Source organism: Alosa alosa, chromosome 11 (assembly GCF_017589495.1).
Source record: "Alosa alosa isolate M-15738 ecotype Scorff River chromosome 11, AALO_Geno_1.1, whole genome shotgun sequence".
Taxonomy (NCBI): Eukaryota; Metazoa; Chordata; class Actinopteri; order Clupeiformes; family Clupeidae; genus Alosa; species Alosa alosa.
The window spans coordinates 28,776,500-28,794,561 of NC_063199.1; the positions used below are offsets into that span (position 1 = coordinate 28,776,500).

Consider the following 18,062-nt stretch of genomic DNA (forward strand, 5'->3'; position numbering starts at 1 on the left):
GCATTGAGTGCCCTCTGTCCACACTGAATCCGTTAAATATGCCATTATATTGCATCATATTTGCGACAAATTTCTACTCAAAACATTGCGACACATTGCACAGCACAGCACTGTTAGAATATTCCAGTTGAATACAAAGCACTATTACCGATTTTGCCACTGACGCTTGCTCGCATCACATAGGACACGGTGTGACACTTCATTTATTTGTCATTAGGCATATCTCTCTCTCTCTCTCTCTCTCTCTCTCTGTGTGTGTGTGTGTGTGTGTGTGTGTGTGTGTGTGTGATGAATATATAGCCACTGCCATGTCTGTGACATACTGGTCATTGATGTATATCATTCAATCTCTCAAATTCAAAATGATCACTGTCACAATGATGTGACTGAACCTGTGTTGTTGAATTAATAGGTCCTTCAATGCTGTGAGTCAGTCCAGATCTGTTATGGAAATCAGACTCAGCACCTCTGCAAGGCAGACCTCAGGCCACCCATGGCCATTTGCCTAACAACCTGAGAGGGACCGGATGCATCATCTTGTGCCTCCACATTTCCCTATGAATCAGACAGATTTCAATCAGCATCCAGCGGCTAAAGCTGTCTACAGGGCAGCATGCCAAACAGGAGCTGCTATGACAACTCCTCGGTTCACAGGAATAGTCTTCACCTTTCTATTTTAGCGCATTATATGATTTCCGTGGAACTTGGAAAAAGGTCTTGACTTAAATGTCAAATCATGGTTTCTATTTTGAGTTCTACCACAATTGTTTTGAGGGATAGAGAGGGATAGAGAAGGAGTGAGAGAGAGAGGGAGAGGGAGAGATTAAGACTGCCATATTATAATCTGGGTTTATGTAAAAATGAATGAACTCTGTGTCCCTCTGACTAACTGTCCCGCGTACTGATAGCCTGAGCGTGAGGACCAAGAGGCCAGATAACGTGAGGATTCATGTCCATGCAAATCCTGTGGCCCTCAGCAAAGACAGCTGTACAACCCTGCAACAATCACTGTGAGGACAGATAATGATGACAGCACCTGTTAACGGATAGGGACACTTAATCGGCACAGCCATCTCCACCAGGTGAGCCTGCGCTGGCCTGCTTTTGGCTGCCTGGCCTGCACCCATTTGCACGCATGGGTGGGCAATTAAACTCTCACAAGCCCTTTCACCTTATCAGCGACAGGTCTTCAACTGAGCGGCGGTTATCTGTGTCGCTCGGCACACCTCAGACTCACCCATGTTCCACCCGCACACAAAACTATACATGTAGCATCTGATGACCCAATGTACTACACCTCACAGTCCTCTAACTCAGAGGTCAGCCATGGCCAGGCAATAAAATTATGCATGTTGTTGTGATGATACTATTTAAGAAAAAAAAAATATCAAGAGGGAAAGAAAGAAAGAGAGAGAGGATGAATTGCATTAACTTGACAAATGAAAAAGGCAAAATGAATAAAGCAGACCGATTTTTTTAATATTGGGCATACATTTTATTTAAGGCACTTCCAACATATAAATTCACTCACATATACAAAAAGTGTTTATTATTAAGTATACTATGCATGTAACTACACAAATGTGCACACTACCTGTTTGTCTTCTGACTGCTCCAAACAGGTACAGTAGACCAGATCCAGCTCTGTGTTAGGCTCGGTTGGGTGAACACAACCTCATTTAATATTCAAATGAATTCAGTGGAAAATGAAACTAAACAAAAGGGTGAAACAGCTGTCAACAGTTCAAACTGAACACGTTTGTTTATGATGCATGCAGTGTGAGCATGGTACCACTATGCCACTTTCTTTCTTACTTAGGTCAAACAGAACTACCCAAGCCTTTTATTGGCCTGACTTTGCACTAGTATTTTATTGACTGTCTATGCACAATTTCAACCAAATTTTGCTGCTCTTATTTTTTCATTATTATATGTGCCCTCTTATTTACTTATTTACTTACTTTTTTGTTTACTTGAATGTTATGTTTGTCTGTGGACTTAAATTGGTAAAATATGTCTTGTCTTCACCGTGGGATAGTGAGAAACGTAATTTCGATCTCTTTGTATGTCTGGAACATGTGAAGAAATTGACAATAAAGCTGACTTTGACTTTGACTTTGACTTTGTAAGTAAACACCATTATAACATTGCTTGTTTTATATGAACATTTTCACAGTTTGAGAAGGTGAAACTAAGCTAAATTAGACAAAATGGTCTGCCAAAGATCACATCCTCACTTTCATTTTTCTAATGTTGCTGAAATGATCCTATAGTTTTCTACAAAAACGGCAAAAAAAGTTGTTACAAACATACAGCAATGTCCTTCAAAGACATAACTAAATAAACAAATAAAAAAGTAGAAAACGAGGAAAAGGTCATAAAATGTACAAACAATGCACAGAGTACACATCTACATAACACACATAAATGTCACAACGGCATAAATAAGGCAATGTGTTTACTTGGTGGTTCAAAAATGTGTCAAGGTGACCTTCACATTTCTTCACTTCTCCGACTCCCTCCAACCCTGCGCATTCCTGCCAAATTTGTACACCAGCCTGCGGCCATCCACACGCTCCAGGATCTCCCTCTTGTAGTAATACCTGAAGGAGAGGTTAACAGGGAGACATAAGGACTTCAGGCTAACAAGTGTCACTCAACAAAAAAATTACATAAAAAAAACCCTAGAATTTCTGTTAGGGGGCAGTTCCAGCATTATGGATGTGACAATTGGACTCATATTGGTAAACAAAATGCCTTAGAGTGGGGGTACAAAATTGGGGGTAACAAAATTAGTATCAGTGAATTACAGTTTTTTTCAGTCGCTAACAAGCGTTTGTCCAACCAGTTGTCACATTTTCAAAACTCTAAATACAATTAGCACAACATCGGCCTTTTGTGGCCACACCATTCACACATTTTATGTCGTTTTCACACGATATGCAGTCAGTGAACACATTTCCACAATGCTTACATTTTTCAACAGACACGCTATACCTCCCAACAAAATTATTTACGAATGTTAACACACAACATCCCAAAATAGTAAAAACAATATTCCAAACCTTAGATACAGTATAAAACCAATGCTTCTGCAATGATATCAGTTCAAAACAATATATCTCAGCTGATAATAAACAAACAATTCGATAATTGACACACAACTGATTTATGTTGGGTAAATTAGGCCAACCACATGAGCTGATTCCAGTCTGGCTTAGACTCAGTGGCAGGGGTTATTTTGTTCTATTACACTGACACAGTAAAAGGAGGACTTTGACGAGTAATGTTTTTAGAAACAGAAACAGCAAAAGACAAACACTGTAATGTCTGGAAGAGGAAGAGTAAGAGCAAGGGGCCCAGGGAGAAGAGCAGGCCCAGTGAGAGATGCAGTGAGAGGTGCAGTGAGAGGTGCAGGAGCAGGCCCAAGGAGAGGGCAAGGTAGAGGTGTAAGAATGCGTGGTGGCATTCCATTTGGCTGCAAAAACTGCTGTCAGTGATGATGTTTGTGCCACTATCATTGATATAATCGCAGAGATTAGATACAGTAATTTTGTGGTTTTTTTAGCTCCCCCCTTTTTATCCGGGCTTTTTGCTGTTGTTTTTTTGTTCAGAATGTTTGTGTGTTTCATGGATATTTTGTTCACTGTAAGCATTGCAATACTGTAAAACTTTTTCTGTTCTATCATAATTTGCATATGCATAATTTTCTTCTCAAAAACATTTTGTTAAACATACTACTAACACATCTTTCTTTGCACAAACTAACTTTACCAAAACACTGGAAATCTGACTCAAAAAGAAATTATTCTGTCAAAGAATAACACTTGTTTTCACTTCACAAGGTACATGCAGTCAATCAAAGTACACCAGGTTTCAAAATACTGGCTATTGTTGACATTACAAAAACTGCATAGACTTTTATGTTTCAGTTTTACAGGTATTTGCATGCCAGTTTTATTCCTTTACTGTTTACTACAGGAGGTACAGTAGAAACACTGTTTACAGATCAGTTAAACAAAAAAATATAGACCTAAATGAAGATTTTAACAACAGTTCTATTTGCGTATGCACAACTTTTTTTCCATGGTAAGGATGACCTTTGCATGGAATTGCCCCTAGGTGTTTGCATTAAAACAATTTGAAAGAGAGCAGATGTTGCATACTTGGATTGGATAGCAACTCAAAAGCTACATTTTGTTGCTGTGGTCTAGGGTCGCCAACTTTCTGAGATGAAAATAAGTCATAAGTCAGAGAGGTTTGAAGTGGTCAGAATTCAAGGATCTATGGTTATACAGTGCTTCTGTCGAATCTTTGGTTATACTGTACAGTGCTTCTGTAGAATCTATGGTTATACAGTGCTTCTGTAGAATCTTTGGTCGTGTGACTCACACATTCTCTGTTTTCCTGTTATTGATTTGCACTGATCAAAAACCCATGTTCCATATTCCACAATTCGCTATAAAACATGTTTTTATTTTATTTTATTTATTATTTTATTATGGAACGCAATGAGATGTTACATTAGAAGACATATAAGCTATGTTGTCATACAAGTTGTCAAATAAACTAGACAATGTTGCGTTTAATGTTTTGTCACTAATGCAGGACTATGAAAGCGTACAACACCGCAATATCTGTCAACAACAGTTTTTGGTAACACTTTAATTCGATAGTCCGCCCATAGAGACAAATCATCTGTTAAGATTCAGGTTCAATATGTAAGATTGTTGTTAAAAAATTACAGAGCATCACCTTAACCAAATCCAACCGATCTGTTGGATCCAACTATCCAACAGATAGTTTGTTGATATTCTGAGCATCTGTAGATAGGATGTGGGCAGTGATCTGTGAGCGATTAGTAAAAAGTATGAACTTAGTGTGTGAGATTTAAACTCAGAATAGCAGGAGGAACTAGCGTGATCAAGAACGCCTCATCTCAGGACCCTGACAGACGAGGCATTTTGTAAGAGACCAGAGGGTCGTGGGCCGTGATTACCTCATCGCTCGGCTGAGCTTCTCGTAGGTCATGCTGCTGTTGTTTTTCTTCTTGCCCCAGAGCTGGGCCACCGCTTCAGACTTCAGAAAGCGGAACACACCTTCGGAGCGGTCCTCCCACTTGATGAGGCCCGGGTTGCGCTCTGGGTTGAGCAGGATGTCACGAATGAACTCCCACAGGTGTGTTCCCCTAGGATCTGGTGGGGGTGGTACGAGGATTATGGTAGAGATTTTAGGAACTTCACAAAAGAATGGCAAAAAAAAGTCCCGAGTTTGAGAGTGATAAATCCTGGTGAAAGTAACTTTTCTGCCAGGTAGGTTATTAAATGCCTGGGCAATAAATTAAATGTTGGTGCGGATTTTGAATGTAGGTGTGGCGACATAGTCTTCTTTGACAGGGAACATTTGATTGAACCTAACACAAACATATCTACATGGATGAACCAAAACAGTTAGGTCAATATAGCATTTTAAGCAGGTCTGATAAGCTACAATCATGGTTTAATGAATGTAATTGTTTGAAACTGAAAAAGGAGAAATGCTACATTCCATTCTCATAAAACTATCTACACCCACAGCAATACTGGAACTGGCTACTGTAATCTTGTCTGACTCATTAAGTTTAAACAATGCTACTGGTTGGCTTTAACCAAGCCTTTTACTAATTATGACCACCCGGCATGGCGGCCTTATGCGTTCAGTCAGGATTTTTTTTTTTTTTTTTTTTTCTTTTTTACGCCCAAATTTCCGTCAATGATTCCCGGGACACTGAAAGACCGGGTACACAAAAAACAGTGGGCATGTAACCCCATGGATAGCATGGAACCATCGTTTTTCGTTTTGATCTGTAGCCCCCGCTGGACTGGACCCCGAAGGAGGTAGGGCGAACACAGTTTTCTGTGAATATCTCGAAAACCGTAGGGTTTAGGAGGACCATTTTTTTTGTATGTTGATCTCAAGGGGCCATGTCAACCCATTCCATAACCACTCATTTCATGTATAAGCCACCTAGTTAAACACAAAAAAAAATGGTTTTGTAATTGAAGGTATCTGTGACCTAACATAGTCAAAACTGCACGAAATTGGAATTGTAGGATCATTATGACACCCTCTGTATGCACGCCAAGTTTTGTGGAATTCCGTTCATGGGGGGCCACACAATAAATTAATTTATGTTACTATACACCAACTGGCCTGTAGGTGGCCGGAGACAGTTTTCTGTGAATATCTCGAGAACCGTAGGGGCCTAGGAGGTCCACCTTTTTTTTTTTTTGTATGTTGGTCTTAAGGGGGCATGTCAACCCATCCCATTACCACTTATTTCATGTATAGCGCCACCTAGTTAAAAATTAAAAAGCAAAAATTAGGTGTTTTCATCACTATATCTCTGGCAGAAATGGTCAAAACTGCACGAAATTAAAGTGTAGGATCATTATGACACCCTCCAATGCATGCCAAGTTTTGTGTACTTTTCGTTCATGGGGGGCCTTACAATAAAATAATTTATGTGTACATTTAGTGACGCGACACCAACAAGGATTCCTGACACTGAAAAGACCGGGTACAAAAACTTGGTGGGCATAAAAATTCCCACATGGATAGCATGGAACCGTCATTCTTGGTTTTGATCTGTAGCCCCTCCCCTGGACTGGACCCCGAAAGCAGGGTAGGGCAGACACAGTTCTCTGTGTATATCTTGAGAACTGTAGGGCCTAGGGATGACCAATTTGTTCCATTATGTTTGCCTCCAGGGGTCATGTTAACCCATTCCATGTGCACACATGTGCATAAACAGATACACACGCACACACATACATTTACAGTAATCATAATTATGACACATATCACACAGTAGACATATGTATGTGCATGCACATGCACAAACACACATCATGAGGCAAACACACAAGCAGCACATACACACACACACACACACCCACACACATAAACATAAATTTGTACTGCACACATGCACCAAGAATTTTTCCGTCATCTACTCCCTGAATTTTTGGTCATTGATACCCGGGACACCGAACCACCGGGGTACATGAAAATTGGTGGGTATGTAGCCCCACTAGACTTTTCGGGAAAAATTTCATTTAAGTCCCCGGGACCACCACCACCGGGCTGGGCCCCCCCGACCATAAAAAAAAAAACAGTTTTTCCTAAATAACTACCTGAACCGTGGCACTGAGGATGAAGAATCTTTTGGTATGTTGGTCTCAAGGGCCCACAACAACCTGGCTCATAATCACTCATTTGTGATTTGCACCCCCACCCCGGTAAAAAATGAAAATGCAATATTATTCTGCTTTAATTGCCCCTATCTTCAGTTAAGATGTTCAGAACTGCACCAAATTTTATGTGTATGATTCACCTGGCATTCTCTGGGGTATGCCAAGTTTATTAGAATTTCATCCATGTGGGGGGGGGTCTAAAAATTAGGTTACGTGTACATTTAGTGACTGTACACTCATTGGCCTGTAAATGGCGGTGCACACATATACACATGCACACATACAGGCACCCACATACTATCGGTATTAGAACGGCCGATACATAATTACAAATTCAGTAGGAATAAAAAAGAAAGCCAAAATAAATATTCATCATCATCATGGCTGCATTTTCAGTATTGGCGATAAGTAGTCGTTTGTCCACTAGATGAACATCGTTGCAGTGAGGCGTAATTTTGTTGGAAGTTAAAAGTGGGTTGGAAAAAATGGGCGGCTTCATACAAGGACTGTAATTTACCTCAGCGGACATCTAATAAGGATAGGGCGATGTTCACATGAAGTGTAATTCCCATTTCTTCTTGAAGCGAAATAAATCTGAGGATGTTTATCGGACATGCTTGGTTTTTACTGCAGGTACGTTAATCTTGTAATATCAATAAGGACCTAGGTAATGTTACCGTTAGCGTTGGTTGAGTGATGGAGGCATTTGATTGATTGCATTTGTAGAAAACTATAAATGCGGTTATACCAAACAAATTGATAGCAGCACTGTTTGTATCTTTTTCGACTGTCATTTATTGCACGTGCTACAAAATCATTCTGTGCAATGGAAGATTTACCAACGCGTACACCGGGTCTGATCACCTGTTTATTTAGTTTTAAGTGCGTGCAGGGTGTGAGAGGGGAATCGATGTGCTTTGATTACAGCTTGGTAGTTGTAGTCTGTGAAATTAAAACACGTGGTGTGTGGAAGTATCCAAACAATGACACCTTAATTTCATTATGGCTGCTTTAGCAACACACCTTAAGCTACTGTGTAGTAGGTCCCATTTAGAAGTGGCTACTTCATTTGCGCTTTCCTTGACTCATGGAGCTGCTTGAATGTTATTACAATTTTTCGCCACGATATGACAGTTTAAGTCAGCGTGATACTGTAAGGCATGTAAGCCATTGGTTTCCAAAGGAGATTTTATTTGTGTAGCCAGCATAGCCTATTGGCAATGTATGTTGTAAATAGGCCTACCTTATAATCCTACCTGTAGCTTAGGGAAGCTAACAGCTTTCTATTAGGATCTAGTTTGTTAGTTACCCGTTTTGTCATAACTCCCTGATGCATTTTGCATTTAGAATAGCCAGGCGTGTATATCTCAATCTGAAAATTAAACAATATCAGGTGCCTATGGACTAGGCTGGGTTCACCCAGCCTGATCTACCCGCTATTTATTTTGATTTCTTAAAAGATTGAGCTTGGTCTGATGAAAGCCAGACTAGCCATGGACCTCAGTTACACAATGCAAGGGGAACATGAATCAGCCTATATTTGCACGAACAATAACGGACAAAAGCTCTTCAACTTTGGCCCGTTAAAATGTTAACATGAACAGTCTAGCGGCGCATTTCATCAAGGCCCATTTGGACATGTCAGTTATTTGCACCACTGGTTAGATGTAAAACAGCATTTCGTTTCAGACTAGGCTACTGTTACTTAATTTGTGCATTAACAATAACGTTTCAGACTACTGTTACTTAATTTGTGCATTGACAATAAAGTATTACATGAACTAAAGATGACTAAAATCTTATGTAGAAGAAGAAACATTCACAAAAAATCCATCCATCCAAAAATGACCTTTGTTTTTGATAGCTGTTGAAAACGGCATGGAACTGAAGAGATGTTTTTGTTTATAAATACATAAAAAATAAATAAATAAATAAATAAATAAATAACATTATGCTGATACCTTTTGCTTTTCCCAAATACAATGTAGCCTACAGTGACCTTTCATCAATCCAGTTGCAATGGATGAACTGTGATGAACTGTCCTACTTGTGATTGTTTAGAGATTTTAAAGGTTTTATAACAATGCTACATCTTCTTTGGCTATTCTACAATCTATTCACCTTTTCAGCACCAGTAGGCTACTTTCTGTGCAGCCGCACACACACACTCAGGCATGCCAAACAAGCATACACAAAAGTTTCAAGAGTGGGGGATGGAGTAAAATATGTAGACAAATTGAAGTGTGATTTATTTTCGCGGAACAGATGTACAGGACTGAGCGGCGGTCATATTTTGTACCGCTATGCGGTACATCTAGTTAACTTCAGCCTGGTTCTGCCCAAATACTGCCTTTGATCAACAAGGCACATGCACTCCTATTATCACCATGAAATTCCATTCTCAAACTCAAGCCTATAGTGTTATATACTGTATGTAGTCATCAGAAGAGTTTTTGATATATTAACTTTGTAAGTAATTGTGATTTCAGTCTCTGTGTGTGGTGTGTGTGTGTGTGGTGGTATAAATGTATGTATAAATGTATGTATGAACACTGTGACTATGACTGTGTTTTTGTGTCTGTGAGTGTAGGCAGATGGTGATTGCTTTGGTTTGTTCTGTATGTTTCTGTGTGTGTTTCTGTGTGTGTGTGTGTGTGTGTTGTGTGTGTGTGTGTGTGTGTGTGTGTAATGTATTGCACTGTTTTTGCAGCCCTGACTCACTGTGTTTTTTGACAGGATGCGATCGGTTGTGTGATCTCTTTGGGTCTGATGGCACAGCAATAGAAGGACAGTCAACAATGGCTCAAAAATCAGACCAAATTGCTCTTTGGATGTCTTTTTGTTAAACAAGTCAAAGTGCACTCACCTGGGCTAGTGGGAGAAGGTGAACTCAAGGCTACTGAAGACGAGAATGAAGGCTTAATATCGAAAAAGTCTGTAATACACACAGCAGCAAAGAACATTACTCAGAACCTGTGGCCAGAAGGCTGGTCATGTTTGTAGCAGAAACATAAACAATGCTGAAATATCAGACATACTAATAAATTACCATGCAGCTAATGAAGCGAAGCTATTAAAATACTAGACAGTGTTTAGACTGCGTGCATATTTACCGTACCTGAAGCAGGAAAGAAGCTAGTTTCCTCTTTAAAGGGAAGAAGAGAACAAGGAAACTCTGCAGAGAAAACGAATAAGAATGTCTTTATCTTCATATCGATTAGGGTGACCAGACGTGCTCTTTTGCCCGGACATGTCCTCTTTTTGAAACCTAAAAATGTGTCCGGGCGGAATTTCAAAGTCGTCCGGGATTTTGTTATTCTAGCCTCAGACATGTTTACAGCGAATTTGCATTGCTCTCTCTTTCATTCATGGTTATATCTATGTCTTTCGTTTACATACTAGTCACGGCCTCCCCCTACAGTTCGCGAAATTGAAAGTGTAGGATCATTATGACACCCTCCGAATGCATGCCAAGTTTCGTGGACTTTCGTTCATGGGGGGCCTTACAATAAAATAATTTATGTGTACATTTAGTGACCGTACACCAACAAGGATTCCCAGGACACTGAAAGACCGGGGTAAATGAAACTTGGTGGGCATGTAACCCCACATGGATAGCATGGAACCATCGCTTTTCGTTTTGATCTGTAGCCCCCCCGCTGGACTGGACCCCCCGAAAGGAGGGTAGGGCAGACACAGTTTTCTGTGAATATCTTGAGAACCGTAGGGCCTAGGATGACCCATTTTTTGCGTATGTTTGCCTCCAGGGGTCATCTTAACCCATTCCATGTGCACACATGTGCATAAACAGATACACACGCACACACATACATTCATAGTAATCATACGTATGACACATACTCACACAGTAGACATATGTACGCATGCATGCACATGCACAAACACAGGCACATACGCAGGCACACACACAAGCACGCACACACACACACACACACACACCCACACCCACACACACACACACACACACACACACACACACACATAAACATGTACACGCACACATGCACACAAGAATTTCTCAGAATTATGAACAGGTAAGATGGGGGTGGGGTTGTATAAAATTAATTTTACATGTGAAATCTATGAACTAATCATGTTTTGGTACTTGTTGTCTAGCAGACACCAGTGAGAATTGAGTGTGGATAATGCAATTTAGTGAGACAGTTAGAATCATATAGGCCTTTTAGCGTGATTTATTTTTGTGGAAAAAATGTGCTGGACTGGGCGGCGGTCATATTTTATATCTAGTTTGTGAAAGCTTACCATCTATCTCTGTTTTGATGTCCATGGTTGGGAAGATTTCTGGAGGATACTGGCCTGTGAACGAGACAAAACCGTTGACTTGTTGTCAAGCATACTGTAATTCCGCAATGAGATATGAAAGGTGTTGAATTCCAGTGAAGCCACAGACTGGACTAACTTGCTGATCCAGTTTTGCCAAACTGAACAAACATTGACAACACAAACAAAATACACAAATATATGTTTGCTGGTCACTTTTATTTGGTTTATGATGCTAATCATTAAATGAGGCCAAGTTGCATGTTTCATTTTGATAAGTTAAAGGGGAATTCCAGCAATTTTTCACATAGATCTCCATTTCTGAGCCCCCATGTTCATACCCCAGAGTGTAGTGCTGTAGCTGCCTGGCTGTTTTAGCTGTTGTCTGCAGCAACTCAAGCTAGGTAAAGCCGATTGTTTTCGTTTTTTTTTTGTCCCGACAGTATACTGACCTCGAGAAACAGAGTTCTGTGTGACAAATCACTGCAATTCCCTTTCAACTTCAGATCAGATGAAATGTGATTTGATTCCATGTGATCCTGAGTGTACTTCTTACCGCCCCACTTGATGTCAGCCAGGCTCTGGTAGAGGATGGACCCAACAGGCCCTGCCGCGCGAGTGAAGTCCTGGAAGCTCATATTGCAGAGCTGGCGTCCATCGATGTCAAAGTTGTGGAAGGGGATGCTGGTGGCGTCAATCTGGTGCACGTCCAGAGTCTGCTGCAGCCAATCCCACACCTGGAACTTAGTCCAGAACTGGGGCTGCGTCTCCTGCGCCCACAGGCGGCTGGAGTAGCTGGGCGTTACCATGGAAACTGCAGGTGAAAGGCCAAGGGTGAAGAAATGAACAGTCAAGATATTATATTTTGTTTTGCACCATGGGCCCTAGGCAAAGTGCAAACTCTGTCAGCAAGCTAAGTTCTTCTTTGACAATGACAATGATGAGGAGGGTGGCCATGTGGGAGGTGTGGGGGGGGTCTCACCATCTGTGGCTGGGTAGTGGGGGGCCCAGGGGGTAGACAGCTGGCTCTCTGCACTGACACTGGGGAGGGCACTCATGCTGCAGCCGGTGTGGCGGACCATGGTCTGGAACCTGGTAACGCACAAACACTGCTGTCACACACAAACACGCAACACGTCACAAGCAGTGCTGCTGTCACACACACACACACACACACACACACACACACATACACACACTTCACTAATGCAGTGCACAGACACACAACACATCACAAGCAATGTGGCTGTCACACACACACACAATGTAGTGCACAAACTTCACTACTGTCACAGACAGACACCATTGTGATGCACAGAAAAAACATTGTACTGTCACACACACTACTATCTCACTACTGTTAAACACAAACATCACTACTGTTACAACACAAACATCAATACTGTCAGACACAAACATCACTACTGTCACACACAAACATCACTACTGTTATAACACAAACATCAATACTGTCACACACAAACAACCTCCCTGTGTGTAAACAGATTGTTGGAGCAGTTTTTATGTCAGTGTTAGACTATGGAAATGTGATCTGTGGACGGTGGTAGTGTACTGGTTAAGGAGCTGGGCTAGCGTGCAGTAGCCTGAAAGTTGTCGGTTCAATTCCCGGCTTCAACCGTTGTGCCCTTGAGCAAGGCACTTAACCCCAAGTTGCTCCGGGGACAATGTGATCCTTTGTAATATAGCTGACATATGTAAGTCACTTTGGTCAAGAAGTGTCTGCTAAATGTAATGTAATGATCTATAGAAATGCTGTTGCTTCTTCACTCAAGGCCCTGGATACACTCTGCTCTTAGATTTATATATTGGTGATGGCTATAGTACTACAGTAGTAGTACTGTAGTTCTGTAGTAGAAAGGAGAAAACATGGGTATTTATTTACCTACAAAGCTTTTGTTGGGAAGTTACCATGTTATATGGCAGCCGTGGCCTACTGGTTAACCCTTTGAACTTGTAACCGGAGGGTTGCCGGTTCGAACCCTGACCAGTAGGAACATCTGAAGTGCCCTTGAGCAGCTCCCCAAGCGCCGCAGTAGCAGGCAGCTCACTGCCTCGGGATTTGTGTGTGCTTCACCTCACTGTGTGTTCACTGTGTGCTGAGTGTGTTTCACTAATTCACGGATTGGAATAAATGCAGAGACCAAATTTCCCTCACGGGATCAAAAGAGTATATATACTTATACTTATACTTCACTTTTCAAAAAAAGCCTGTCTGGAATTCTGGTCCCTATCAAACCAGATCAAATGACTGTTTAATATGCTCAAGGTTGCTAATATTTATTCTGAGCTGGGAAAAGTCAGTCTTTTGCTCTAATGCTCCTACATCCTGGAATCTTCAACACACTATAAAAATGAAAACTCTATTTCCTATGATCAATTGAGATCTGTAATCACAAACCTTCCTTTGTCAATTTGTACCTGTTTTGATTTTTTTGTTTCCTCTGTTTTATTTTGTATGTCTTATATTTGTATTGTTTATTTTGTTTTGGTTTATTTGTACATTTCACTACTAACTATTGTCTACTATTTCTCGTCATCACTGAAAATGAGGACTACCCTCAATGAATTTAGGAATAAATTAAATTAAGTACATTTAAAAATAATAATAAAAATGCACAGTGACAGGGCGTGTCTCTGTCAAGAGAATGCATGCTAATAAGTCATGTTACATAACCAGAAAGTAACATAGCAACTATACATAATCAAAATGGGACATACAAAACTCCCTGTGGTGAAACTGTTTAAGGATTATAATAATCCAACAGGTTCATCACAATAGCATCAGTGCAGCAACCTTTGCAGAATCTAATGTTTTGGCCATTTTTTCCACACACTGTGCCATGTTAGTAAGTTACTGCAATCCCTGACTAATATGTTATATACCTGCCAAACAAAGAGCGATTGTGTCCAGAGCAGCACTGTTGCTCTCTCTCTCTCTCTCTCTCTCTCTCTCTCTCTCTCTCACACACACACACACACACACACACACACACACACACATTTGCACAGGAATGCATGTGGGCTTCTGTCTGCTTTGCATAGCACATTGCTCATCTACCCCCTGGCTTACTTCAACAGTTACATGAAATGAAAGGGTTACTCATGCCTGTGCCGAGCTGACCAGAGACACCTGTAACAACCACAGCCTGTCTGCCTGGGAGGCGGTTGGATATCTGATCTCATCAGGAGATTTCATAAGGGACCATCACCAGCCAAAGGCATCACAGGATTACTGACTCTTTTCTAGTCTAGTCCAGTCCACATGTAAACCATATCCAAATCTCAAAATCCTCTTTTTTACAAATATGAAACAAATGCCAAAGGAGAAACTGACTTGTTGTGAGAATCTTCTGGATAGTTACAAGCTCTTACAACAGTGTGTGTGTGTGTGTGTGTGTGTTCATTCACCCCAAACTGCTCCTGGTGTGGAGGTTGGCACCTTGTATGGCAGCCTTGGCCATCAGTGTGTGTGTGTGTGTGTGAATGGGTAAATTTGAGGCATGAAATTGTATAGTGCTTTGAGTGCTCAGAGTAGAAAAGTTCTATAAATGCAGTCCATTTACCATTTCCTATTTCATTTTGAGCATTGCGATAGAATCAAACTACTTGTTTTCTACAAAACTCTTCCAGCATGTCACAAACTACATGGTATAATTACTGGTCTTATCTAGCTTGCCACCATAGCAGGCCAACACATTTGCATTCAGCAGATGAGCACAAGTCTGTCAAACTGCAAACTGAAAGTGCAGTACAACTGTAGTTTGGGCAGCTGATAGTTCTACATGTTCCTGCTATTAGTGCTAATGTGTGTCAGCAAGTGTACACTTTTCACCCTCTCACTGAAGAGATGTGTGCAAGAGTGATAACATCTGCCAGGAAAACATTACTCCAATTCAAGTCAAGCAGACAAGGAGTTCCTGTTGGGCTCTTGACCTACATTGTGTTTGCTTTTTTACTGAAGACTCATAAAGACCATAAAAAAGCAGCCAACTGATAGATGAACAGAGTAGTATGGCATGTCTTTATGACAGGATTGTGAGCTATTGCCGTCAAAAACCCCAAACACCTCTCAGATACCTTTGCTACAGCCCCCAGGCAGTCATGCTAGATTTTGGTATCTGCGGTAAGACACCTAACTGGCTCGGATTGATCGCCCACATCCCTGGCAGTCTGCCAAGTTCACCTGATTCCATGTTCATGTGATGTCATGCTATGTTCTATAATGATTACAGGATGATAAGAATGCTGTCTTATTAACTTAGTCACATATCAAACGTTGAAAAACGTTGACACGCCAGTTACTCAACAAAGCAAACATCCACTGACCTCCCAGGATAAAATAAACTCTAGTTGCTAGCACATCGATTGGAATATACTGGAACTGATACAAAAAAAACAAATTTACTCGAAAAGGTACATACAGTATATTTTTACAGTCAAATGTGTTTCATCAGCGATTGCGTTATACTTGTAATGAGTGGCATTCAAATTCACAGAATTCCTCTTTGTAAGAGGTTATGGCCAACATAATAGTTGCCTTGAGTTTGCATTGTCATTTTGAGTATTTTTTAAAAATTATTTTTGGATGTCACCAAAAGGCCAGGGCACTAGTCTGTGTATCACCCAGTGTACCGACAGACCACGGCTAAAGCTGAAGGAAGATGGGGCTGTTTAGCCTACTCTGCCTGTGTCAACATGTCTCCATTTGTTCAGGTTAAAGGGGAATTCTGGCGATTTTTCACATACAGTAGCTCTCCGTTTCTCGAGGTCACCGAGTACTGTCGGTACGAAGAAAATTTGTTCGGTATGAAAAATCGGTTCACATGACTAAAATAGCCAGGCAGCTGCAGCGCTGCACTCTGGGGACATGAACATGGGGGCTCGTGAACATGTAGTGGAGTGTATTGTTGTAGTGAGGCTATTGACTGGTTATCCAGTTGTCAGTGCAGCAGGTAGCAAGTAGTCATACACTCAATCCATATATTTTACGACAACAATTAATGCTTTTTATTTCTAATTAACAGGCTGTGATGTTCCTGCTACATATTCCTCATGTCTTATTAGGAGACAAAACTTCAGGTACATTTTGCTGAGTAAAACACAGTGGAAACAGTAGAAAACTCAGTGATATGTTTTTCCAAGATCAAATAGAACTCATTTGTTCAGTAGCACTCTAATATTTGGTCAACAGACGCTGCAGATTAATGATTATTGGAACCTCTAAATGCTGTTAAAGTATCTCCACCCTCACTTTTCATCAGAGTGGAGGTTACTGCTTTCTAAAGCATATACTTCAAATATTTATTTCCTTATAATCTAAGACTGTAAACACTACAGATAGATAAGAGAGAATATGAAAGTAGACATGTTTAAATGATAAACTAATTATGTTACTACTATGTAATGCCTCCATAAATTAATGATTAGTGCATGATGCAAGGATAATGAAATGTTCCCATTGTTCTTTACAGGGAAGCTTCCATCTATATTCATGCTGGGGTTACAAAACTATTGTGGAAACCAGTGAGGAAAAGCAGTTCCATAAATAACATGTACACTCTCAAAGTCCGCAAGAAGATTATGCAGGATCTTCAGCAAACACACAAACTGCAGAAGGCCAAAGAGACCACAACTGCCCAATCTGTCTGCTTACTGTGTCACTGTTGCTCCTCAATGTAGATGTTGCCATGTCAACAGACAGTTCCAAAACACATTGATAGCAAAAGTTTTTTTGTTTAATTTTGGACACGCTTAATACTGTGCAATGTATGCACTGTGTCTAGGCAAGCTGGGAGCAAGTGTTGCTACAGGCATAGTAACAGGAAGCTTTGAAATAAACACAATAGTTTGCATATATGTTTCTGTCTAGGTATCTTTCCTTTTACATACATTGTTACGATGAAAATGTCTTGAACAATGGTCACCAAGTCAGAGTATCAGACAGACAGGCAGACTAAGGCCATTGTGAGGAGCCTGCATGCTGTAACAGATCCATCAGTGCCTCTCTTAGTCATGAACTACATGGTTCAACTGGCACAGTGACTGCAGTTTATGACTTTATGAGTTTATTAGACTTTGTGCTGTCATATTAGCAAACATCTCCAAAAGTCCAAAGACATGACAAGCAAGTGACACACACACACACACACACACACACATACTCAGTAGCCTGGAGAAAGATGAAGAGCGTACCTGTTCAGTGTAGGAATAAGATGGGCCGTTGCAGTCAAATGCCAGCCAGGTAAGAGTACTACTGTGCCAGTGTGTACTAGAGACAGAAGGATGCCACCCACAGACTGTGTGTGTGTTTCTGTCTGTGTGTGTGTTTCTACCTCAAACTGTGCCCAGGTGGAGGAGGTTGAGAGATCTTGGCCCTTCCCATAATCAGTAAGAGAAGGTGTAGGCCTCCACCTGCCATGCTGCTGCCCAACCAATCAGCATTTTACTCCCGGGCTTCCTCATTCTCTAATTGGCCACCACCGCAGTCCCAGGTATGGCATTTGC

The 18,062-nt window shown here is 40.9% G+C and overlaps 1 protein-coding gene across 1 annotated transcript; it reads right to left on the minus strand.

The window, feature by feature from the left end:
- Nucleotides 1-2,131: 2,131 nt before the first annotated feature.
- Nucleotides 2,132-17,857, minus strand: ehf (ets homologous factor). Its single transcript, XM_048257557.1, has 9 exons — nt 17,751-17,857; nt 12,520-12,629; nt 12,094-12,351; nt 11,520-11,573; nt 10,354-10,410; nt 10,102-10,170; nt 9,957-10,001; nt 5,000-5,195; nt 2,132-2,603 (listed from the first exon to the last, which is right to left on the minus strand). The coding sequence occupies exons 2-9, from the start codon at nt 12,617-12,619 to the stop codon at nt 2,504-2,506; spliced, it is 879 nt and encodes a 292-aa protein (XP_048113514.1). The 5' UTR covers nt 12,620-12,629; nt 17,751-17,857; the 3' UTR covers nt 2,132-2,503.
- Between the last annotated feature and the right edge of the window lie 205 nt (nt 17,858-18,062).